Genomic DNA, 26,743 nt, shown 5'->3' with positions numbered 1-26,743 from the left:
GAGGCTGGGAAACATAGTCTTTGTGTGGGATAATGACGTGCCGAGTTAAGAAGCAGGGGCTCTGTTATGGGGGCAGCAGGTAACACAGATGTCAAAGGAGGAAATTCTCATCTGTCACAGAAACTATAATTTCGAAGAATAAGGGCTTTGGAATCACTAGTCCTGGGTTTAAACTTCAGCCCCTGTGTAATAGCCAGAAGATACTGGCTAAGCTACTGCACTTCTTAAATCTCCTCTATTGTACTATCTCTCAATTAGCATGAGAGTCACATCATAAGGGTAAGAGATAGAACAGGTGCTCAGTATTTAGCACAGCAGCCGTCACTGTTACACTGCTCCCTGTATCCACATCTTGGAATTCATTTGTTTTATTGGATGTGGGTTCTTGATTGCATGTGGTGTGTTTAACTCCTATTTCTTTCCTCTCTAGAGAACTAGTGAATCTGGCTGTGACCAGTACAGCCAGGGATGTGATAAGCTAATCCCTGTCCAAAAAGACAAAGAAACATGGGCAGTATTGGAGTGAGCTTTACACAAAGCAAGTGGCCCAGTGATCCTTGGGTAGGGTTGGAGGTAAAGTCATGGGAAATGTTTGTATTTCAGAAATACATGAAGGATAGGGCCCCGTGGAAGCAGGAAGAGCTTAGGAGAGACAGCCCCAGGGGCAGACGAATGGGGGTGATTTCTAGAGTGCAAGGGTCACTTCCTCTGTTGGTGCTGCCCTGGCCAGTTAAGAGCCATCTGGGTTTACCAGGAGCCATTTAGGACGGTATCTGTGCCGGGAACTGGGACCAAGTCAAACTTTTTCGAGGAAATGGAGGAGACAGACGTGTGGTAAGGATATTTTTTCTGGATTCACTCATCATTGCAGACTCCCTGGTAGACTTCCAATCATCCATATTCCCTGATCTTTCTGGGCTGGGAAATGTGCAGTCCATGAGGGCTGGGAATAAGACCAGGCCCTTGTCCTTGGGGCCACCCCTACCCGTGGTAGCCAGACGAGTCGCAGGTGTGTCCATGATTGCTCCCACTCGATGCCCCTCCTCCTGGTGTAACTTTGCAGCTCCTCCCACTATAGGTGGGTTATTTCCCCCACCCTTCAGATGGCAGGTTTGGCCATGTGTCTTTCTTTGGCCAACGGAATGTGGGCAGACGAGGGTGAGCTCGTTCTGAGCAAGGCTTCCAGTGCTTGTGCCACCTTGTTTGTGTTTTGCCATCACCTGAGAACATCACCTCCCAGGAAGTCCCTGGTCCCGGGAGCATGGGATACCCATGGAGCTGACTTGGATCCCACCTGAACCTGGAGCCAAGCCTAACCCAGCCTAATCTAGGTCAGCCAACCGCCATGTCACCCATAGACTTGGGAACCAGAACACATGACTATTGCCGCATGGCATTTAGTTGGGGCTGATTTGTTGGCTGTATTGTTGGGGCAGTGGCTAGTGATTCAGTAGGTCACCATGATACAGCACGAGAGGGACCACGGGCAGATGTAGAGGCAACTGGTGCTCCAGCCTTCAGGAGAGTGGTGGGGAGGGATGCTTCATAAACTCTGTAAGTGATTCTCTTTGGGGCCCTTATTTTGCCTTTTCCTCTGAGATGCACCTAGATCAGAGAGTACACAGAACCCCTTGTTTTTCGGGAGGAAATAAATTCAGAGTGAATGTGATGATGGCTGGTTGGAGAGGTCAAAGGAAGAGTTGAGACAGAGAATGCAGTAGCTAATAAATTAAAATCAATAAGAGCTACAAGGTTTCAGTGCCATGACTCGAGTTTATCTGGGCATTCTCAATGTTGTTAAAACTGTAATTTTTACACAGTTACCTTCAAAATTCCTGAAGTCAGGTTCATGCTATTTTGCATTGGAAGCTGTGTCAGAGGAAAGACTATCTTCACACATAGCTGAACATCATATTTTGTTGAAGGAGTTGTGAACTTTGTTCATTGTCATGGACATGGCCTTTGGGGCCCAACATGCCTTTGGGATGAGTATCATATTCTAAGGCAAAAGAGTTGGTTGTCCCAGTTTGGGAGGTAATGTTAGAACTATGTGAAATGAGTGTTTATCCATAAGGACTGTAGGAGAATTTCGCTGACAAGGAAACAAGGAGGAGCTTGTGACTTCTGGGGAGTCATGCATTCATCCCTTCACTCAACATACAGGAGTTCAGGATACAGCTGTGAATAAATTAAAGTAGCCATGGCACATAGGGAGCTTCTGTGCTGGAGGAAAGAGATGTGGTTGATGATGAATGCCCCAGGGAGCAGTGGCACTGGAAAGAAGATATGGAACACTGGGGCCAAAGGGTGGTGTAATTTTATAGGAAGGCCAGGGAAGACCTCCCAAAGACTGATATTGGACCCAAGACCCTGGAAGTGGCTGTAGCCAAGGAAAGAGCATCTCAGGCTGAGGGCAGGGAGTGCCAAACACACTGCAGGAGAGACCATTAGGAAATGGAACTCTTATTCCAAGTGGAAATTGATGTAGAGGAGCAAATCCAAAAGTTTTGGGTGTTCTGGGAGTTCCCATCATGGCTCAGCAGAAACAAATCTGACTAGCATCCCTGAGGACACAGATTCAATCCTTGGCCTTGCCCAGTGCGTTGAGGATCTGGCGTTGCCATGAGCTGTGTTGTAGGTCACAGACACGACTCGGATTTGGCATTGCTATGGCTGTGGTGTAGGCCACTGGTTATAGCTCTGATTGGACCCCTAGCATGGGAACCTTCATATGCTGTGGATGCGGTCCTAAAAAGACAAAAAGACAAAAAAAAGTTTGGGGTGTTCAGACAGAGAAAGACAAATATCATGTGATATTGCTCATATATAAAGGCTTCTAAAAAATTGATACAAATGAACTTATTTACAAAATAAGCTGAAGGCGACCAAAGGGGAAAGATAGAGGAAGGGATAAAATAGGAGTTTGGGATGAATACATACACACTACTATATATAAAGTAGATAACCAGCATGAACCTGCTATATGGCACAGGGAACTATACTCAGTATTTTATAATAACCTATAAGGGAAAAGACTCTGAAAAAGAATATATATATATTTATATATATATAACTGAATCACTTTGCTGTACACCTGAAACTAACACAAATCATAGTAAGTCAACCAAACTTCAATAAAAAATTTATTTTGAGTTTTCTTGTTAAGAAATCTAGGCAAAGAGTTTTCCATCATCAGGTGTAAAGTCCAGAATCTGCTGCTGGGATCATCTTCAAGTAATTCTCTCTTTGGGGTGTTGGTGGCTTCTGGTCATTCTTCTGTCTCCTCCTCTAGGCTACGGGGTCTTGGACCTGAGGTCTCCCCTTCCTGTGTCCTCCTGAAGTTTTGGGGAGCAATGGCCATCTGGTCCATGTTGACAGTGGGTGTTTCTGCCTTCGTCATTCAGCCTGAAGAACACACAGGTAATAGTCACTGCTTCAGCTGGACAGGGCTTGCCTGTAACTTCTCTGGGGAAAGAAGTTGCTTAACAAGAGAGATTCTGCTGTTATCAAAAAGCAAGGTGTGGGGAGGTCCCGTTGTACCTCAGCAGGTTAAGGACCTGACAGTGTCAGTGAGGACATGAGTTCCATCTCAGGCCTCGCTCAGTGGGCTAAGGATCCAACGTTGCTGTAGCTGTGGTGTAGGTTGCAGATGCAGCTTGGATCTGGGGTTGCCATGGCTGTGACATAGGCTGGCAGCGCAGCTCCGATGCTTCCCCTAGTTTAGGAACTTCCATATGCTATGGGTACAGCCGCAGAAAGGAATAAAAAAAGCAAGGTGTGGACATCGGTGCCTCGTAAGAGATGGAGAATTTCTCTTGCCCATGTCCTCTGCTGGTGAGCTTTCCTTGGGCATTGGACATTCCTGCCCAAGGAGCAAACCAAGGAGACCGTGCCTTTGCCCTTCATAAAAGGAACCTTTGGATTTTAACTGTTATGTCCCGTCAGAACTAAGCTCTTTTTTTTTTTTTTTTTCTGACCTCAGTCAAGATTGACTTTGAACGATAAGACATCCACAAGTCAAAACTAGGCCAAACTTTTTGTCACCATGTGAACCTGATCTAACCTTTCCCGCAAAATACAGACTGGAATCCATGGCAGCCCTTAGCTGTTATTCAGGACTTTTGAGATCTTCGTAGAGGAGGGATTCCTGGGGCCCCTAGGTGGCCCCCAGGCCACATTGTTGGGGTCTGTGGCTTCTTCAGATGGACCCAAAGCCTGACTGTGGGTTTTCTGTCCTTCAGTGGCTGCAGGAAACTGCCATTTTCGTGGCAAGCATCCCCAAACCAGGCTCAAGGTAGAAGGGGAGCCTGTGGCCATGAGGTGTCCCCAGGTGCCATACTGGGACTCTGCCAGCGCCGGTGTCAATGTGACATGGCGTAGAAATGATTCCACGACCATCCCAGGGGAAGAAAAGACGCGAGTGTGGGTCCAGGACGGTGCTCTCTGGATTGTGCCAGCCTTGCAGGGGGACTCCGGCACCTACATCTGCACTGTCAGGTCAGCCCCTTGGGGATGAGGGGGGAGGAGGGGCGCCTGCAGAATGGATGCTTGCAGGGTGTTTCCATGACCACCTGGCCTTCACGATCCAGTGCACAGGTGGGAATCCACCTGACGGCTCCTTCACTATTCCTGAAATACCTCCTACCAAGAGTGCCCCCAGATGTCCTCAAGGCTCCTACTGTCCCTTCACTGAGGTCTTTACTCAGGTGTCACCCCCTTGGAAAAGCCATCCCTGGCCGCTTTCCCAGAAATTCACCTGCATTTTCTCTCCTTACTCTTTTGTTATTTTTTTTTTTCACCTGACACACACATACATGAGTTTATATGTTTAAGGTTTGTTTACTTTGTTAGGGCATAAACTCCAGGAGGATGGGGACTTGGTCTGTTTCTTTTTTTCTTTTTTCTTTTTTTTCTTTTTAGGGCCACACTCTTGGCATATGAAAGTTCCAAGGCTAGGGATAGAATTGGAACTGCAGCTGCCTGCCTACACCACAGCCATGGAAACGCCAGAGCCAAGCTGTGTCTGCAACCTACACCACAGCTCACAGGAACACCAGATCCTTAACCCACTGAGCAAGGCCAGGGATTGAACCTTCATCTTCGCTGAGACACAGCAGGAACTCCATGGTCTATTTTGTTCACTGCTGAATCCGCAAGGAACCCATAAATAGGTGCAAGACAGCAGAACTGGAGGCCTGGGGAGATGTTAGGAAGAAGATGATCCACCTGCTTGTTGCATGTGTGGGGGAACCCAGCTCACTAATGAAGGTCCCAGGTGGTGGGTGTGGAGCTGAGGCTGGAACCCACAGTCCTGACATGGGGTCCCCTCCTCTTTGTCCTGCTGCTCTTTTCCCCTTTAGTTGTGGTAATAGCAACATAACATAAAATTTGCCATTTCCATCCTTTTGAAGTGCAGTTCCATAGTGTTATATATATTCACAGTGTTGTGCAACCATCACCCCCATCCAGCACCAGAACTCTTTTCATCTTCCCAAACTGAACCCCTGCCCCCCACTGAACAACAGCTCTTCAATTCCCACCCACCCTTCCAGCTCCTGGCAACCCCTGTTCTGCCTTCTGTCTCTATGAACTTGACTGTTGCAAGTACATCATATGAGTGCAATTCTATATAATGTGTCCTTTTGTGACTGGCTTATTTCACTAGGCATGATATCTTTCAGGTTCATCTATGTTGTAGCAGGTGTCAGCACGTCCTTCCTTTTTAAGGCTGAATAATATTCCATTATATGTACAGTCGACCCTTGAACAACATGGGGACTGGGGCACCAACCCCTAACAGTCAAAAACACACATATAACTTATAGACAGACTTCAGTAGCTATGGTTCCTCAGTATCCACAGTTTAGCATTGGTGGATCCAACTAATGTGGATTGTGTGCCACTGAAATATTTACTATTAGAAAAATTCCTGTATAAGTGGACCCACCAGTTCAAGTGCATGTTGTTGAAAAGTGTCGACCGAATAGACCACATTTATTTACCCATTTATCTCTCAGTGGACACGTTGGCTGCCCCTGCCTTTTGGCTGTTGTGAATAATGCTGCTATGAACGTGAGTGTACAAAAATTTGAGTCCCTGATTTCAATTCTTTTGAGTATCTACCCAGAAATGGAATTGGTGAATCACATGGTAATTCTATATTTAATTTTGGGGAACCATTATATAGTTTTTCATAGTGGTCGCACCATTTTATATTCCCTCTAGCAAGGGTTCAAATTTCTCAACATCCTTACCAACACTTATTATTTTCTGTTTTTTTTGGGGGGTGTGTGTGTGGCTGAGATAATAGCCACCCTAATGGGAGGGAAATAGTACATCACTGTGGTTTTGATTTGCATTTCCCTCATGATTAGTGATGTTGAGCATGTGCTTTGTGGAGCAGTTGTGCATCTTCTTTGAAGAAGTGTCTATTCAAGTCTTTTGACCCATTTTAAAATCAAGTCATTTATTTGCTTTTGAGTTGTAGAAATTTCCTATATATTCTGGATGTTAATCCCTTACCAGATATGTGATTATTTTTTTCCCCACTCCCATGGGTGCCTGTTCACTCTGCTGCTAACAACCTCTGATGGACCAAAGTTTTAACTGTTGATGAGGTTTAACTTATCTATTTTTTTGTTTGGTTGCTTGTGCTTTTCATGTCATTGCCAGGAAATCATATCTTAATGCTAAGACATTTTTCTCCTGGTTTTCTTCTAAGAGCTTTTATGGTTTTGGCCCTTGTGTGTAGGTCCTTGATCCATTTGAGTTAAATTTTATATATGGGTAAGTTAATAGTCTAAGTTCAATCTTTTGCATGTGGCTCTCCACTTTTCCTAAGACCTTTTGTTAAAGAGATTGTCCTTTCCTCCACTGAATGGCCTTGGCATACCGTTTGCTTTTTGAAGGAGAAAGTTGGCTTAGTTCTCCTGGCTTAGTTCTTCAGAAAGGAGGAGGCCAGACTGTTGGCGCAATGGTGGAATAGAGTTCTTAACCTTATCTCTCCAGCTGCGACCTCTATCCTAACCTCAAGGCTATAATCATTCTTTCTACCAGCCAGCCTTAGAGTCTTTCCAGATTTCATCAACTCATTTAAGGAGAAACAGTACCCACAGGTATTTACATTTAGAAAGAGAACCAAAGAAAGTGACATTCTTAATATAAAGAAATGACTGGTCGGGAGTTCCCATTGTGGCTCAGTGGAAATGAATAGACAAGGATCCATGAGGTTGGCGGTTCGATCCCCGGCCTTGCTCAGTGAGTCGGGGATCCTGTGCTGCTGTGAGCTGTGGTGTAGGTTTCAGATCCTGTGTTGCTGGGTGTAGGCTGGCAGCTGTAACTCCGATTCGACCCCTAGCCTGGGAACTCCCATATGCTGTCCACAAAGCCCTAAAAAAAGGCAAAAAAGGAAAAGAAAAAGTAATGAATGGTGAATTGGAGAATTTCAGATGATATCAATCCCAGTCCTAGATGGTGATGATGATGATAATAATGGGTGTGTGTGTGTGTGTGTGTGTGTGTGTGTGTGTGTGTGTTTTCAATCCTGGCAATGGAAGCAGGCTGGCAATCTCAGGTGCCTGTATTGGAAATGTGGATATCTGATTTTACAGTAATGATAAATGCATAGTTTTTTTTTTCCTTTTCAGTGTCAAAAATTTTAACCCCCTCCCCCCAAAGGAACACTGCTAGGAAAACTTAATAGAAAAAGGATGGGATTTGGAGTCAGGGTGATGGGGATGTGGATCTCAGCCCTCATTTTCTATCCGGTAGGACCTCGGTCTTATGAGTTGATATGGGCCTCGGTTCTGCCCTTGGTAGGAGGTCAGTTGGCAGGACTCTGAAATCACAGAGCATCTAGAGTAGGGAGACCCTGGCAGGTAGTCAGTATACACATGGAAATGCCCATTCTCTACCCAAATGCCATACTTGTTTACTGCTGAGGTGCTAATATGCAAAAATCAGGGAGATGTGAGCTGAGTCATGTTTGTCTTAAAAGTCTGCCCTTATACTTGATTAAAACATGTGTACCTAACACCTTGTTTTGTTTTCTATTCTGGTCAAAAGAAAGAGATCTGAGATTGAGGGCCGTGGAAACCCCATGTGGGCTAACCTTTCTTAGCTCGTGGGAGAGTTCCCCTGGCTGCTGTCTAAACCTCCCTTCCAGCCTAGGATTGGGTTCTAATAAGGTCAGAATCACCAGCAGTTGCCAGAATCTCCTTTGGCATTTATGGTCCCAGGGCCTAAAACTGTCCAACTCCTGTGATGTTTATAGTTCTGTAACCTAGAACCCACAGAGCCACTCTGTCCATCAGGGTGGGCAAGCAGAGGCCACTGAACCAAGCAGCCCCCCAAACTCTTTGCTGTGGGGCTGCCACACTACGTGGAGAATATGAATGGTGAACAAATGGCTCCCCACCCCCGGTCCTGTCTTTCTTTGGGTTATTTCCACGGAATGTGTTGCCCAAGGGGAATTACTGGGTCGGTTACATGAACAGCTTTGTAACTCTCCATACATCTACAAAGTTTGGTTTATGGAAATGATGCCCAATTTATGGCTTTTCCCACAGCCCTCCTGGGCTTCCAATGTCCTTCTTAACTCACTGCACCATAGCGGGAACTCCTGCATTTCTTTGTGCATAAAATATTGGTTCATCTTTTTCCTTTATCTAAACTAGATATGACCTATAACATAGATAGTGGCCTCACATATTTGCATTGATTTGTTTTTGCTTTTAGGTAGTAAGCATTTATCACTTATTTCTTTCACATATTATATTTTTCACATTTTGTTCTTTTTTTTTTCTTAATCAATAGACATTTATTTTTCTCATTCTGGAGGCTGGGAAGTCCAAGATCAAGGGGCTGGCACATTTGGTATCTAATGAGGGCTCTCTGCCTGATGTGCAGATTGCTGTGTCGTTCTCTGTTCTTCCTTCTTTGGATTGTATTGTAGATTGTTTTAGGTTTTGCTCTCTGGGTTTCCTGCCCCCTCCCCAACCCCATAATGTACACATTCTCATTGTCTCTTTTGATGTCCCGTGTTTCTTAGGTAGCCAGGAACTTAACTGAGATAATCATATCTTTGTGGTTTTATACCTCAAGAAATAGCTTTTTTTTTGTCTTTTGTCTTTTTAGGGCCACACCCATGGCTAATGGAGGTCCCCAGGCTAGGACTGGAATCAGAGCTGCAGCTGCTAGCCTACAGCACAGCCACAGCAATGCAGAATCTAAGCCGAGTCTTCGACCTACGCCACAGCTCATGGCAACACTGGATCCCTAACCCACTGAACAAGGCCAGGGGTCGAACCCACGTCCTCATGGATATTAGTCGGGTTCATTAACTGCTGAGCCACACAGGAACTCCAAGAAATTGTTTTAATAGCCTCTGTCCTTCCCTCCATTTCCTCTGTGCTTCAATTTCTGTTGACATTTTGCCTCTGCCTTTTCCCTGGTTCCAGGGTCTTGAGAGAATGAAGACATTGAGATTATTGTTAGATCAACCCCCCCCGAAAAAAAGGATCGAACAACAAGTTCATTTCTCCCATGTAGTATTGCAAAAATCTTTTCTAGATCTTATACAAAGTTTGCAGCAGTTTCTGAAATATTACTTCAGTTGGTAAATGATTTCTAGGAGAAATAAAGAAGTTTTCTTTATATGGAAACAGTGTTTTTTAGGACACAATCTCTCCCTCGGGATAAGGTTCCCTGGACTAGGAAGTTGGAGTTTGTTGGGGTTATGCTCAAGGACCTGTGGAATCTGGAGGGGTCTAGGCCCCTTTGAAGAGGGTGTGGGGGTCTCTTAGTGGCCCTTGATGGCTTGTGGAGGGTCCTTTGGGAAACACACCAAATACATCACCGTTTCTATATGACAGTTATGATGTGGTACTTTTTTTTTTTTTGTGCTCCAAAGATTCAAAAGGACCAGGGACAGAAGTATTTCATTCTAATGAGGAAAATGAAGAATGCAGAATATATGAAATTGGGGAAATTATTCTTTGTCCTTTTTTTTTTTTAGGGCCTCACCCATGGCATATGGAGATTCCCAGGTTAGGGGTCCAATTGGAGCTGCAGCTGCCGGCCTACACTACAGCCACAGCAACCCCAGATCCAACCCGCATCTGTGACCTACACCATAGCTCACGACAATCCTGGATCCTTAACCCACTGAGCAAGGCCTGGGATCGAACCTGCATCCTCATGGATACTAGTCAGATTTGTTTCCACTGAGCCACAAGAGGAACTCTGGGGAAATTATTCTTAATCTCATTTAGTTATACTTTCCTTGTGCCTGGCCATTCATTATCTTTTTTCCCCTTTTTAATTCAGAAATGCCTCTTACTGTGATGAAATGTCTGTGGAGCTTGGAGTCTTCGAGAAGACAGAAGCTTCCCTGTCTCTCATGTCATACCCGCAGATTATACCCATGTCAACCTCTGGCTTATTAGTGTGCCCTGATCTGAGTGAATTCATCCATAATAAAACAGATGTGAAGATTCAGTGGTACAAGGTACATTTTTAAAAATTTATGATTTAACAAAAATGGGTTGATTAACCATAAGAAAGGTAGAAAATACCTACTCTGAAGATAACACATTCACTTTTATATTTCTATTTTTTTAAACCAGTGATTTTTAAAAGGGCCATTATTAATATATTCCACTAATTTGGGGTTCCCTTTATGGCTCTGCAGGTTAAGAAATTGACTAGTACCTGTGAGGATGTGGGTTCAATCCCTGGCCTCACTCAGTGGGTTAAAGATCTGGCATTGCTGCAAGCTGCGATGGAGGTCACAGATGCAGCTCGGATCTGGCGTTGCTGTGGTTGTGGTGCAGGCTGACAGCTGCAGCTCTGACTTGACTCTTAGCCTGGGAACTTCCATATGCTGCAGATGCGGCTCTAAAAAGAAAAGAAAAAAAATATACATATTCTATTAGTCTTTATATGGCTTGGGTAAATATCTTCAGAGAGTGATTTGAGAAGACAGAATGTGAAATGAATGCAGAATACATAACAGCTGGAGAAAATAGCTTTTTACTCTGTTGTTTGTCTGTAGAAATTTAGAACAAATTATTTAACAGCTTTGTATACATGTTAATAGAATTTTTTAAAAGCACATGAAAATCAGCCTTTAGGTTAAAGTCAATAGAAATCAATTTCCTCTCTTGTCTGGCTGAATGAATGTTGTCATCAGCTCCTTTGCTTAGACCAGGCATGGGCAAACCACAGCCAGGGCCGAATTGAACTCCCACATGTTTTTGTATGTGTGCCAGCTGAGAATAGCTTTCATTTTTTAAAATAATTGAAATTATTAAAATAAATTAAAATAAATGAAAAGAAGACTAATGTTTTGTCATATGTTAAAAATGATATAAAACTCAAATTCCAGTGGGTATAAACTGGAAAACAGAGAAAGAAATGGGCATGTCCATTTCTTTCTCTGTTTTCCTGTTGCAAAGGCAGAGTTGAGTATTGAACAGAGGCTATGTAGACTGTGGGCCTTAAATATTCACTACCTGGCCCTTTATAGGAGAAGTGTGCCAACCCCTGATACAGACCATAGGCTGATTTTGAAAAGTACCATTATTTGTTTAAACAGTGATAGAAATTAACACTTTAATCAAAAAATAGATTGACCAGTTGACTGGTTTTATAACTACATGTTATCTATAGGATATCAATTTAATATGGGAAACTTTATTTTTCTTTTTAGGCCACACCTGCAGCATATGGAAGTTCTCAGGCCAGGGCTCAAATTGGAACTGGAGCTGTCAGCCTATACCACAGATACAGCAATGCCAGATCCGAGCCACATCCATGACCTATTCCACAGCTTGTGGCAACACCAGATCCTTAGCCCACTGAGCAAGGCCAGGGATCAAGACTGCATCTTCATGGATACTAATCAGGTTCTTAACCCACTGAGCCACAATGGGAACTCCTAATATTGGAAACTTTTAACTGATTTTTAGAGAAAGTAAGTAGCTAGCCCCAGTGAATTAGCCTGCCCAATTATGGGGCTCTTGGTTTAGGAAGAGGACACATGAGAAGTGTTACCTTGGAGGAAAGAGCAGAGGTTCTTGAGGTGGCCAGTCTAGGTCTAAATTTCTATTTCTTCACTGACCTGGTGTACAGCCTTGGTCCGTTATTTTATTTCTTAAAACTGTTCCCTCTGCAAGACGGCAGGGCATCAGTCCACTGCCTAGCATTGTTTTGAGATGAGATGGAGGACAGGTGTGAAGCATCCTCTGCCATGATTGACACATAAATGGTCCCCAGCAAATATGGGTGGATAAGGATATCCTGGTGGCACCTAATAATCTTCGTTCCCACCCTAATACTGCTAATCATTACTGAGCACATACTGTGTACAAGTCTGTACTAAGCTCCCTGACATGAACCTGATGTGGTAGGGACGGCTGACATCTCCAGTTTACAGGTTAGGGGATGGAGACGTGGAAACGTAAGGCATGTGCTTAAGGTCACGCAGCTGGAAGAGGGTGAAGCCAAATCTCTAACCCAGGAGGCCAGACCCAACCCACACAGCCCTGCCCAGTAGGGGAGCCCTGGGGACACGTGGGCTTCTGAAGAATGGTGCTGCTGGGTCCTGTTTGGCTCTCTTCATCTGTGACCACCCATGTTAGGAACAATGAAATCTCTCCTTTTAATTAAATATACTGTACAGTTGGACATCATGAGCCATGTGGTTGACAAACTCTTCTAGTTATGCCTGTGTTCTCACTCTGAAATGACTCAGGGTTATATTTGACTATTGTAATCATCAGGGTTTTGAAAGAAATGTTCCTGAGAACATTTTGTGCTCATTGGAATGTTTTCTCAAATCTCATTCAGATTTTTCTGTTACTGAAGGCCTCCCTCTGGCTGGTTCTGTTCTGTAGACCCCACAATGCCTTTTGTCCATCCAAATGAGGCCTCATCTCTCATATTTAGTTTTGTCGTGCATTTTTTTTTCTCCATCTCTACTGCCTCCTAAAATGGAAATGACTTTTAAAGTGATGAATGCATCATTATCTCTGCTGCATTTTGTTCTCCAAGTCATCGTGACTACATCATAGCACTCCTCCTGGAGTTTCCCAAGTATGTCCCAAAGGACAATATTTGCAAAGTAAATGCCGGGGTATTTCATGGGCTGCAAATTCGATAGTGATTGATTGATAATACTTACATACGCTGTTCATAGCTTTTGAGATGTTAATTAGGATAGAGTGTAACTCTGAAAACCTTTTTCCCATAAGGAGTCTGTCCCTTTGGATCAAGGTGGTGAGAAGTTTCTGAGTGTGAGGGGAACTCGCTTACTCGTAAACAATGTCTCTGTGGAGGATGCGGGCTATTACACCTGTGCCATGACATTTGCCCATGGAGGAAGGTCATACAACATCACTAGGAATATCAAACTCCGTATCAAAAGTAAGTACAAGCCATGGAAGATGCCTTTCTTCACCCTGGTTTAGTGACAAGTGTGCAAGGAAAAAAGTCGGGTTTCACCTAGAATTCCTTGACTATCTTTGTACAAAAGGAAAATAGATATGACATCTAAGTATCAGGCTTCTGAGACGTGTGACACTTGGAAATGTAGGAAGCAGGGTGTTTTCATGAGGAAAAGTGAATCCCCAGGTATTTGACAGGGTTCCCAGTCTGAGGCTAAAACACATACCACTAGAGGGGGCCAAATGCTGGCTCACTTGGAAGGTCCCTTTGCACCTCCAGGTCCAGCCGTCAGAACAGTTGCCATAACTTTAGGTATGATTCTAGGATACTAGGATTGTATTGGATTTTTCAGTTGCAAGGCTATGCACTGGCAGGGCGGGTGAAAATTGCCCTTTTTGGTCTTCCCCGGGCATGTCTAGTTACCTATGAAACCAGGCTTATAGAAAAGGGAGGGCTCTCATTGGTTTAAATGAATTCTACCTAAAAATTACATTGTGGACAATATTGACCAGTATGTCAAATTTGTCCATCATTTCTTCCAAACCTCCTACATGCTGGATGTCAAGGCTAGGGGAAGGGCCACACAAGGTTTGAAGTCCTGGCCCCTGTTCTGGAGAATATGGCACTTTTATACACGGAATGACGACACAACTGATGAGAGCTCTGCATAGTTCCAAATCTCTCTTCCACTATAGTTCCTTCATAGTTCCAACAATTAAGGTCGGAACCTTAATCGTTACAGCGATTAAGGTTACATTGTTGGTCTATGAGGGAAAAAGACCTTTTTTTCTCCCAGAGGGTCCAGAGCTTCAGAGTTACTTTAGGGAAAATCGTGCCTCCTACGAGCGGAAATCTCTATTTTCTTTGATTGTTCTATGAGGATTCGTGCACATTAACACCTTGCTCCCTGACGGGGGAGTGGAAGATGGCAGAATCCCTCCACTCCTGCGATTTTGAAGGGGCCCAGGATTAGCCTATTCGTGTGATACTGCATATGAACACAAGGGTGCGCCAACCCACGCATTATTCTTTCATGATTACGCTGTCTCCATTGTTCCTAAACGGTGGTCCTTTTTCAGACCCAGCGCATCACCTGGGTATCATTAGACATGCAAAATCTCAGGCCCCATCCCAGACCTCCTGAATTAGAAACGATTAGCAATCTGTGTTTAATAAGCCTCCAGGCAATGCTGATGCATAGAGAGTGTGGACCCACTGACGTATCTAGTCCTGGAAGCTTCCTTTCCCCCTCCCTGCTCCCCAGCCTCCCTGCAGCAGCCCTGTGACTGGGGAGGGAAAGGCTCCTGGTCACCGTCACGGTGGAGAAGCCAACTGCTCCCTGGGCTCTCCTGGGATGCTGCCTAATGCTTCCTCCTGTTAGGGTTTCAAATGCTCTTTAAGAGGTGAAGGTGGAGACCCGCAGCCCTTCATCCACCCCAAGCTGTCCTTTTGGCTCCAGTTCTCCGGCCCGGGGTTTCTTCAAGCTGCCAGGAGACCTGACTCTGGGAGAGCTGGGTTCTGATTCCTCCCTGAGGTGCCAGTCTTCTCAGTGAGCAGGACCCTTTCCCCAAGCTGGGTCACTCTGCTTGTCCCTCAGTGTGGAGTGAGCATCTCAGACAGGTGGTTCCTGAGCCCCTGTGCCTTTTTCATATTGAATTTTTTGTAGGTAACGCCAGTGTCCTGCTGCAGGCACTTGGGGAAGTGCTGCTGGAGTGGGGGGATGAACTTTAGGGCCAGAAAACTTTAGGGTAAAACCTTTCTGGTGGACATGGTGAATGTTCCTATTAAGTGTTCCTCCAGGAGGCTGGGGAGGGAAATGGTTAACCACTACCCCATCTGTTGGTGGAATGTGTGTTTAACTGTGGCTTCTTCCAGGAATCTGTCTTCTGGGAAAGGCATTGGCCCAAGAGGCTCTATTTGGTGGAGAACCAGTTTCCTTTCCAAGCCTCACAAATGCTGGCCCTGTTGCAGAGGACAATTCAGTTAATTAGCTAAACAATAGAACTTCACCCTCATTTCAAATGAAGGCTTTCCTCCCTGACTCTCTTCCTTGTGTCTTTCTCAGAAAAAGAAGAGGAGACAATTCCCGTGATTATCTCCCCACGCCAGACCATATCTGCTTCACTGGGTAAGGGCCATGATCCCCACGGGTGCCTGCTGTCCCAAAGTCGGGTCCTGCGACCCCTGTGTCATCGACCACGCCCGCCCTGGGGTGTGTGCAGGTCCTGGGTGGAGACCCTCTGCAGTGGGAGAGGCTGAAATAGCAAAGGCCAGGGAACATTTCCCTTTGTCCAGCACTGTCAGAAATGGCCTTTTGGAAACAGGTATATTTTGCTTTGTGAAAACCCCACCTACAAAAATCTCAAGGCAAACATCAGACCATTCTGGTAGTTATACACAGTGGGAAAAGATTAAGGGTCCGCGCCTGCAGTATATTTAAAATAATTCACTTGGGCGTTCCTGTCGTGGTGCAGTGGAAACAAAATCAACTAGTATCCTGAGGATGACCCCAGGCCCTGCTCAGTGGGTTAAGGATCCAGCATTGTTGTGAACTGTGGTGTAGGTTGTGGACACGGCTCAGATCTGGTGTTGCTGTGGCTGTGGTGTAGGCCAGCAGCTGCAGCACTGATTTGACCCCTAGCCTGGGAACTCCCATATGCTGTGGGTGCGGCCCTTAAAAGCAAAAAAATAAATCACTTTGCCAACACTTGGCTGGTGCTCTGTGTTTCCCTGATTCCATGTTCCTGCTCCCACCCCAATCCCAGACAGTCTCCTGTTGCCACAACAGCTGGTCAGTGGGTCAAGGGAGATAATGAAAATGGTTGAGAGTTTGCCATTTTCCACCATTTTTTCCTGTGTTGGCTGACACACTTTCTTACTGAACATTATTGAATGTTATTATTACTATTGAACACTGCTAAGTCTAATAAGATGCCATTTGATGCCAACATCCAATCTGTGGGAAGATCTTACTTCTCCCAATTTCCAGAAGAAAGGTGCCCTACTGGTCACTGGCTCAGTGTCTGTCAAAAAGCCACAGTTGGGTCAGGCTGGGGTTTAGATTCAGGCCTGTGAATCTGTGAAGCCTGTACCTTTTTTGTGTGTTTGTTTTTGTATAATGGTTTTGTAGGTCTTAAGCTCATTTACTAAATCCTAGCTGCAGAGTCCTGTCTGTCTGTCTATCAATCAATCAATCAATCAATTATCTATCATCTAGCTATTATCTTTTTATCTATCATCTATTATCTATCCATTGATCATCTATTTTCTATTATCTTTCTATCATCTATTAGCTTTCTATGTATCATCTATTATCTATCTATCTATCTATCTATCTGTCTATGTATCTCTCTCTCTCTATCTAATCTATCACCTATCTATCTCTTCTGTTTGGTGTTGGGCTTATATTTTAATTTTGGCCACCTGAGAAGGAGGCCTCTTATGCAGACGCCAGGATTGCCGCCTGACATGTGACTTGCAGCTCCTGATGGCTGCCTTGGCTCTTGGAACCGCCTCCTGAAAGCTTGGGGATGTAGGGACCTGGGTTAGTGCTGACTGGAGCCCTGGCGTCCCAGTTCCTCTGTGTTCTCCAGCCGAATGGAGCTGAGTCTCTTGCTGCACTGCTTTGCATACACTGATGTGTGTGGCAGTCACAGAGCTTCGATGTAATGGGCTGCTTTTGGCCGAGAACTCTTTAAGCTTATCACGGGTGTGAGGCAAGGGAAGAAAGCAGGCATTTGAGCTTGAAATGGGGCAGGTGCATTCAAGAGCACACCACAGGGCAGCACATCAGCCACAAGGGAGAAACAAATGGGAGGGATTTCTTCATTTATTCCCCCTTCTTCCTTCCCTTTGATGACCCCCCCCCCCAAAATGTATATAATGTGTCATGGTTGAGGCAGGGGACCCAAGACCATCATGTTGCACAACTATAGGAGGCACCATTCGTGTCAAATACAGCGGCCTTTGAGAGGGTTAATCCTAAATGAGCATGATCTGGGTTGGAGGGATCCTGGGGGAAACAGGAGGGCTGAGACCAGCAAGGGGCATAGTCAGAATCCACACATTCATCTGGGCTTTTGGAGGCCACAAGTGTGAGCTGTGGATGAAGACAGCCCTGGAGTTCAGATGCTCTGTGTGTGCTGGGTGGCCTTGGGGAAGCCATTGCGTGTGCGTCTCCATCTGCAACGAGGACAAGTGGACAGAGCCTGAGACACCTGGTAAATGGTGACACTCTAGGTGAATAGAATTGCTAGAGGGACCCAATTGTCCTTCTAAGAAAAGAATTACCCTGTGAGGTATCTGAAGAGGTGGGGAAGTGTCCACTGCTCAGACCTGCTCGTGGCTGTGAGGAGCTGGGTTGACCCTGTCCCCCAGCTGCATTCTGACTTTGATGCGCTGTCTTCTGCTGTTGCAGGCTCGAGACTGACGATCCCATGTAAGGTGTTTCTGGGAGCTGGGATCCCCACGACCACTGTGCTATGGTGGATGGCCAACAACACTCACATAGATGATGCCTACCAGGGAGGCCGCGTGACTGAGGGGCAGCGCCAGTAAGTGGGCCAAGATCTTCCCTGACCCCGGGGCAGAGCTGTCCTGGGACTTTTGTAGGCACCACTCTGCCTTTAAGAGACATTGTCCCATCCAGGTGACCCATAAGACACACCCACCACATTCAAAATGATTTTTTTCATTTTAATCTGTTGGAGTTTTAGCATCTTAAACATTGAGTTTGGCTAAGAATTACCAACTGTTCTTAACATTGGCACTTGTAAGTCTCTGAGTTGTAGCCTAGTCCTTGGTATTGGTGTTACTTTTTCTAGCTGTTGAATCCAACATGTCTTTCTTGAGTTTTGCAGTTTTTAAACACCTACTTTGAGTTAAGACATTTCCATTCCTGGAGTTCTCATTATGGCTCAGTAGTAACGAATCTGACTAGTATCCATGAGGATGCAGGTTCAATCCCTGGTCTCACTCAGAGGATTAAGGATCTGGCATTGCCGTGAGCTGTGGTATAGGTTGCAGATGTGGCTCGGATATGGCATTGCTGTGGCTGTGGTGTGGGCCAGCAGCTACAGCTCCGATGCCACCCCTAGCCTGGGAACCTCCATATGCAGCGGGTGCACCCTAAAAAGACAAAAAAAAAAAAAAGACATTTCCATTTCTGACTCTGCAAGCTGAGAGTCAAACATGTTCACAGCCCTTAACAAGAGACTCTGAGACTTAGTGGCGGCATCTGAGAACCTCCTCTGTTTCTCAGGGAGCTGTGGGCTGCCACTGTCTCTAAGGAAGTTTACTACAAAAGAAAGAGAGAATTCTACTCTCATAAGCATTCATCTCTGGAAAATGTTTTCTCACTCTGAAAGTAGACCGGTCAGACCTTATAAATGGGAACCATTTGTGGGTGAGAAAGGCCAGCCATTCAATGTTCCAGGTTAGAAAGGCTTTTTAAAATTATGTTTTCAATACTCTGAATTGGCCTGAACTTTGGCTTGCCAGATTTTTGTCTTTTTGGAAAGACCTCGCAAAAGAGATCTCTCTGGATGCAATTTAGTGGATAGAAATTGTGTGTGGTTAGCCCAATAGCTTGCGAATCCTTGTTGCGAAAAACTTGGGCAGAACTCGCATGCCGCATGGCAGCTTACTCATACTCCCCGTTTACTTAAAGGCACCTATTTATTCCCCATAGATTAAAAAAATAGTGGTGGGTCTACGTCACAGAGATTTTTATTCAATGAACAGAGAGTAGTAAAGCATCTCTGGACTCCTGTTCCATTACAAAAGGTGGTGATGCTGCCTAGATGCTAGATGCTGCTCTTTATGCTGCTAGATGCTAGATGATGCTCTAGATGCTAGATGATGCTTAGATGCTGCTCTAGCCCTTCCCCACAGCCTGTCTGCTGCCCGCAGCTCTGAACCTGAGTTTCCAGGCTGAGAGTTGGCAGTGAATGGAGATAAGATGAGAGCCTGTGGAGGATGGGATTCCTGGAAACTCCCTACCCTCCACATGCAAATCATTTCTTGGTGATACAGTCCCTGTTTCCCAAAACTCGACATTTCTACTCCCACTACTGTTTCTTTGTTCGTTAAGGGACTTAAAAAGTGATCCCCACCTCCCGATTATCCCAACTAAGCCGGCTCTTGCAAGGTCTCCTTGTTATAAGCGTCCTATCACAGGGACCAACTTCTTTAGTGTCACTCTGACCTTCAGGAACAGGCTTAGAAATTCTCCCCAAGAAATAACAAATGCAATAGCAAGTGTCCCCAGCTTGGTGAATCTTGACGTCCGTTGAAGTGCAGTGAAGCCTTGAGAAGGTGCCTGTGTGGAAAAGGCAAAGCTGGCCTTTGACATTTTAAATGTTTTTCTCACTCAGGGAATACTCAGAAAATAATGAGAACTACATTGAAGTGCCACTGATTTTTGAAAGAGTCATAAGAGAGGATTTGCATACGGATTTTAAATGTGTTGTCATTAATACCATGAGTTTCCAGACGCTTCGTACCACAGTCAAAGAAGGTATGGATCTGGGGCATGTTAGAGGGGAAAGCTACATGTTGAATGTTCTGTGGATGCTAAATAAAGCAGCTGGTCCTCCTGATGGTTACTTAGGAGGGCCTGTGAGTTTCCTGTGAATGGAGCACACAAAGCAAAGCTCTCATTTCTTATGACTTTTCTGAGAGAGTGTAGCCTGGCTGGGGGAGATTATACTCAAACGCAAATTTAAAGTGGAAGCTAACTTTTGGGAAAAAAAGATCGCAATGATGCTCTGATTGACTGAAAAAAAACAAAACAAACACAAACAAACCCTAACCAGAACCCCTCCCAACTCCCCATGTCCCTTTGGGGTTCTGCTTGGATCACAGGACCCACTGTGCTTTCATGACCCCTTGAGGAGGCTGGCATGCCTTTATCCTGAGGTTGAAAAACTTCACCCTCCCCAAAGCGGAGGATGGGGAAGGACCTAGGACTCAGGCCACTTTAGGGTTAAAGCCATCAATTTCCAGGAAATAAAGTACAAGAGTGGAGCTAGATCAGCCCAGTGCTCATGGAAGGATGTTTCAAAAAGAGGAAAAGAAAAACCTGATTTATCATTTGGACAAGTGGATTTCTCCTCCCTGTCTGAACACTGAACAGGAAAGGGAGACACAAGGTGATATAGTCTGTTGACAGCCCCCAGGAGAAGGCAAGCCAGTGGGGGCCCACCCTGCCTTCCAGGCAGGCTGCACAACCAATAAAGACACTTGCCCAGCATCCTCCATGTTTGTGGAGGAGGCAGCTGCAGACAGGCTTTGTTTTTTCTGTTTTTTTTCTTTTTTCTTTCTTTTTTTTCTGTTTTGGCTGCTCCATGGCATATGGAGTTCTGGGCCAGGTATCAGATCCCAGCCACAGCTACACTGGAGCTGCAGCAATACTGGATCCTTCAAGCCACCACCCTGGGCCAGGGATCAAACCTGCATCCTGGCGCAGCAGAGATGCTGCCGATCCCGTTGTGCCACAGTGGGAACTCCAGACATACTTTTAATTGGAAAGCTGAGGATTTAAGGAAGCCTCAGGGCAGGAATGATCACACATCTTCTCTCTGACTGGTTGGTGAGCACCAGTGTCCTCCCTTGAGCCAGTGGTTGAAAATGCAGATCCCTGGGCTACACTCCACGTCTACCTGGTCTGATTTGCTGGGATGAGGCCAAAGACTGCAGTTGTTTTTTTGGTTTCTAGTTGTTTTACCTTTTTAAAATTTAATTAATTTTTATTTCATCTTAGAGTTTAGTTGATTTGCAATGTTGTGTTAGTTTCAGGCATACAGTGAAGTGATTCAGTTATATATGTGCAAATACATATATCCATTCTTTTTCAGATTATTCTCCCTTATAGATTCCCTTATAGAATATTGAGTGCTTATTCTCTATTTTACACATAGTATTGCATGTCTGTTAACCCCAGCCTCCTAATTTATTCTCTGCGCCCCCCACCAACTTTGGTCACCATAAGTTTGTTTTCAAAGTCTTGGAGTCTGCTTCTCAAAGACTGCAGTTTAGCAAGCTCCTTTCATGTTCAAGTTGAAGAACCACTGTCCTAGGACACAGGCAAAGGCTGGTGTCCTAGGTTGTTTCCATGGAAATGGAGGATTTCACAGAACGCAGGATCCACTGCTGGGTTTCAGAATAGTGACCCAAAGGAAGCCATGATTTGCCTGGTCCTGATGCTGGAAACCTTCAGGCGTGGCTAGAGCATGAGCCCTATCCCTGTGTGTCCTTTGCTGTGTTGGCCAATGGTGATCAACGGAGGGCCCAGCTGAAGACCTTCACCAGGGCCGAAAGGTGCTTCCATGTAGCTGCTCAGAAAATGAAAGCTTCACTCATTTCTAAGCCTCATGGGATTTTAAGGTCTAAGAATCATTGAGATTGTGTTGATCCCTGAATGCCTGCACAGACTGGGATAAGTCATAGCTTAACAAGGTGGCACCCTGGCCCCATCACCAAGGTGTTTGTTAATTTTTATCCCTAGTTGCTCCCTATAGTTTCATAGCACAGAGATGCCAAGGAGTAGAATATGAAATAGCTGGATCCCAGCAACCATCTTTACACCTAAAGCTCCCTTCTTCAAAGTTGGTTTTCTTTTCCTTTGTTATTTTATTGAATCCTCAAGACACCCACGCTCATTGGAAAAGGGCAAATGGAACCCTGGCCATGTCACAGTTGGCCAGTTGGAGACCTAGACAAATACCGTACTGGATGCTGCCTGATGGGGAAGCAAAGTCAGACCCTCGATCCCAACCTCCCCCACTCCCACCCCTGATACGTCTCTTGGTCAGTTACTTGTTCTACCTCGCTTGTTCCCCTAAAACATCCTTGATCTTGGGGTAAGGGACATACTTTCTGAAAGTCAGGATGCATTTCTTAGAAAAAACAAACCCTGATTGCTTCCTTTTGGGAGAGGGCACAGCATCCTGTGTGGTAGTAGGAGTATGTTCGCCCCTCATGTTTCTGTTCTTCCCGCAGCTGCCTCGTTCTCCTGGGGGATTGCGCTGGCCCCCCTCGCCCTCATCATCCTGGTTTTGGGAGGAATATGGATACACAGACGGTGTAAACGGAGAACTGGAAAAACCTATGGTTTAATAGAGTTAAAGACTGGCCATCAAGATTCCTAGTCCTGTCCCAGTAAAATAAAGGAAGTTAAATAATTCCAATCCAGTGATGTCCTTTCTAATGGAAGCAGCTCTGGCTTGTGAAGGATACTGTTCTTTTCCTCAGTTGTTTAACATAGCTGCTCTGTTTATAGTGGGTTTGTAATAAAAGATTGAAATGTTCGTGTAAAGTTTATTCTGAAACTGAATCACGGGAGCCTAAGTGCACGTGAGTGGGTGTGAGGTGCCCTTTGAATAAGAGCTGAAAACATCTAAATGAGTTTTGAAATTCATTTATTCATTTCGCAAAATATATTAAAAATCTCTTTGGGATATGTGTTATTAGATACATGGAAGGCGTTACAGATAACAAAGAGATTTAAGACAGAGTTTTCCTTTCCGGAAGACGGAATTTCATTTTGAAGCCGAAAAGGATTATTTTGATGTCCTAAAGAGAAAGAATCCATGAGCACTGATATGTGTTTTCCAAAGGGTGATCCAAAAAATAGTCATTCAAAGAGATGGTTGGAAAAATGCATGTTTGAACATATTAGTGAACTGAGAAGTGGATTCAACTTCATAACACAACTTCTGAAAATAAAGAGAAAGGAAGCATATTGAGATAACGGCATACACATTGGGGGGAAAATAATCAGAGCCTCTTTTATATAATATACCAAAAATAAATTCCAGCTGAATTAATGAGTTAGATTTAAAAAATCAAATTGCAGAAGAATTAGCACGACTCACACTTTCACCTATTCAAGTCTTTGTTCAAATATGACCTTCCCAGAGGCCCTAATAAAGCACTTCTTTCATTCCTTTCTGAACCCCAATTCTGCTTTGTGTCATTATAGCTGTTATCACCACCAGACCGTCCATTATATATTTGCTGATTTATTTTCTGTTTTCCTTACCAGAATGGGGGCATCATGAGGGAAGAGATGTTATTTTGGTCACAGCTGTATCCTCAGTACCTTAAATCAAGCCTGCCTCCACTGGGCATTTAATGATTATGTATAGACTAGAACAAAATAGGATGAATTATCTTGTGTTTCCTACCAAGAACCTGGGGATTCTTTATTCCCCAGAGTCAAGATGGACAGGGTTCATTATGTTACAATTTCTGCATAATAAAATAATAGAAGCAAAATATAGATGAAATTCTGTTAAACAAGTTCAAGGCATTAATCACTATAAACACAGAGTTCTTCAAGGTTTTAAGAAAGGCATCAGAACCAAACAGAAGATTGTGAGTAGGGATTTGGTAGAAGAAACACACACAATGGAACCCTGGTTTCGGTAATATTCAGAGATATAAGTACAAGAGCATTGAGTACTAAAGCACTCACATACCCTTTCAAGTTAAAAGGTGATACCAAGGTCATTACAAACCAGTTACCACTGTACCTTGCAAGTCCATGTGTGGGTTGGCACTGGGAGTGATAAGGCAAGTGTGTGGAGCCAATGGGGTGCTGGAGCCAGCTTGCACCTTCTTAAAGAGCCGAGTGTGGCACCTCTTCCAATTCTGTTCAGTGAAATCATGCTGGTAGCTTAAAATTGGCTATTGTGGGAGTATTTACACAACAGAAATTGGCAAATTCCGCAAGTTGGCACTCCCCTTCCCAGCAACCCTCTACGAGGGTCATAGAGATGCCCGGTACTGCTACTCCTTGGAATTGAAGACCTAATTCAATAAGAGATGACAATTAGACCTGAGAAAGTGTTCAGTGAAATATACTATCCTGAAAACAGTAAATTATGTATCAGTTGCAAATGATAATTATCAAGAGTATGAGACCAGAATATTTATAATGTGAAGGAAGAATTGTATAAACAAAACAAAAATTGTTTTATACAATTGCTGGGTTGCACCCTGCAGGCCTACAAGCCCAGTCATTGCTCGGCCTCAAGACCCAAGGAAGAGCCTGGAGACAGCAACAGAGATGTCAATGGCTTATTGGATGGGACATCTTACACAGCAGAGGCAAAAAGTCCTGGAGTGACACCCCACCATGGATGGCGGATATCAGGCAGGACAGAGCAGCAATCTTCACTACTCTGGGGAGAAGGAGGCTACCAGTTACAGGAGAACTGATGTCAGATGGGCTCCTCAGTTACCAGGGAAACCGCATCCCTCACAGCCCCTCAGGGTAAAACTCATCATGAGGGCAGGCATTTCCCTTTAATAAACTAGGAGGTGGAGCTATTCTTAACTAGCTGGGGCAGGGGGCAAGCCTGGTGGTGTGAGTGGGTTGCAGGTGAGGCAGGCACTGGTCCAGCTGGAATGTACAAAGAACAAGAGAACAGCCATCTTGGGTAGCCTGACTACACAGCGGTTTTTACGGTGCAACAACATTAAAATCTGTTTGCATCTACACAACGAGAAAAAAACAAGGACTTAGAAGACAGATTTCTTGGTTTCAAGTCAAGCTATGCCTCCACGATCCTGGGCAAAACCATTCATCTCACGGTAGGTCAGCGTTCTTATCTGAAAAGTGGGGATACTTCCTGGAGTGTTGTTAGCTCTTTAATAACTAAAAACTGTAGGAGGAACAGACAGAAATAAAAGTAGTTGTATTTTTTAGACCAAAGGTTGACAAACTAGTTTTCTGGCCAAATCCAGCCTGGCCTGTGTTTCTCTAAATGCAGTGTTATCAGGACCCACCCATGCCTATCCACCCATGTCTGGGGCTGCTCTTGCTCTTTGCAGGCAGAGCTCAGCAGGGGTGCTCTGGCTGGAATGGTTACCATCTGGCCCTTTACAGAAAAGGTTTGCTGATGGCTGGTTTGGACCAAGGAGATTAAGGGCAGATTTGACCCTTAATTTTACATTCCCTGTTATTATCTTCTTCTCTATCTTTCTTTATCAGTCTTCAAAGCAGATGAGGAGAGAGAAGGAAGAAGGCTTTTTAGCCTCAACCAGAAAATTTATGGGGAAGGCATAGGAAGCAGGGCTGGAGATGGAGGGACAGGCGAGGACCCTGTGAACAGCCGCTACAGGTGCTTCTCCCTTCCTGGGTCTTGGGCTCCACTGCCATGCAGTGCTCATCCCACCTCCTTCTTGGGGCCCCTCCTCCAGAGCTTTTCTGAGCACCTCACCTTCAGACTGGGGCAGCTTCAGCGGTGACCCAGAAAAGCAGCTGTCTGCAGTCACAAGAGCCGCCTTTAGGCTCCACCTGACTGCTGGGTTGGTTATGCATTTCCTCCCCCATGGTTCTGACTGTGGGCCATGGGGTCAGAAAACGAGGGAGACATTTGGGGAATCTGGGGCACTGATTTATGAGAAGAGCAAGTAGAAGCGTGATGCTGGGATGGTTACATACCGAAGGCAGAGTTGTTGTTTTGGTAAGAGACGTGTGGAAATACTTACGGATAGAGCTGAGATTTGCTTCACAATCATCCAGTGCTGGGTGGGGGTGGGGTTGACATAAGATTGGCGGTGTGTTTGATGATTGCTAACCCTGGTCCTGGCCTGGGGTGGGGGTGGGGCGTTTCTTATACCATCCTCTCTATTTTTGAGTATGTTTAAAAATTTCCATCAGACAGAGGAGAAAAAACAGAAACAACCCATATACCCAGTAGATGAGACGATGAGCATGTAAACAGGTGTTGCAACTTGGTGGAATCTTCTACAGCAGTGAAAATGATAACTACAGCCACACGCAATAATATGGATAAAACTTGGAACTATTTTATTGAATAAATAAGTCCCAGAAACATGTATGTATAGCTTGATGTCCTTTTCTATAAAGTGAAAAACAACTAAAGCCAAATTCTCTAAACACACACATGTACATACATTATTAACATATATTTAAGAACGCATATGTGATAAAACTATATTTGAACTATAGGTGGGTGTACGTATCTATATTTGAAGAGTGCATATGTAATTTTAAGGGTTTAAATTGCCTATATTTTAAGAAAGCAGGAGAATGAGAAAGCCAGTTTCAAGATAATGAATATATTAGGTTGAAATAAGCAAGAAAGATGTAAGTTTCCTGATGTTTTAGGTCTCCTGTTGGGTGGTGGCTTCTTATTGTTCTTATCAAGCAGGTTAAGAAACAGGCCGATGAAGAATATATGTGTTGAACCAAGGATTCTGACCTAATTTCATGCTAATTCCATTTCCAGTCCAAATGAAACAACAAAAAAGAACCAATGGGGCT

At 44.7% G+C, this 26,743-nt stretch overlaps 1 protein-coding gene across 3 annotated transcripts in view; it reads left to right on the top strand.

The window, feature by feature from the left end:
• Positions 1-22,762, top strand: part of IL1R2 (interleukin 1 receptor type 2) — a 38,960-nt gene extending 16,198 nt beyond the window's left edge. For 2 of the 3 annotated variants that reach the window (XM_021085770.1, XM_021085769.1), the window contains 8 exons: positions 3,293-3,420; positions 4,242-4,497; positions 10,327-10,507; positions 13,254-13,425; positions 15,512-15,574; positions 17,864-17,999; positions 19,821-19,963; positions 22,447-22,762. In XM_021085770.1, the coding sequence (XP_020941429.1) occupies positions 3,293-3,420; positions 4,242-4,497; positions 10,327-10,507; positions 13,254-13,425; positions 15,512-15,574; positions 17,864-17,999; positions 19,821-19,963; positions 22,447-22,595 (1,228 nt within the window). In that variant the 3' untranslated portion in view covers positions 22,596-22,762. 3 annotated transcript variants of the gene reach the window in all.

The sequence above is a fragment of the Sus scrofa genome, chromosome 3 (assembly GCF_000003025.6).
Source record: "Sus scrofa isolate TJ Tabasco breed Duroc chromosome 3, Sscrofa11.1, whole genome shotgun sequence".
In the NCBI taxonomy this organism is placed as follows: domain Eukaryota; kingdom Metazoa; phylum Chordata; class Mammalia; order Artiodactyla; family Suidae; genus Sus; species Sus scrofa.
Note: the sequence above shows the minus strand (reverse complement) of the source record. Positions and strands in the feature narration are given on the sequence as shown.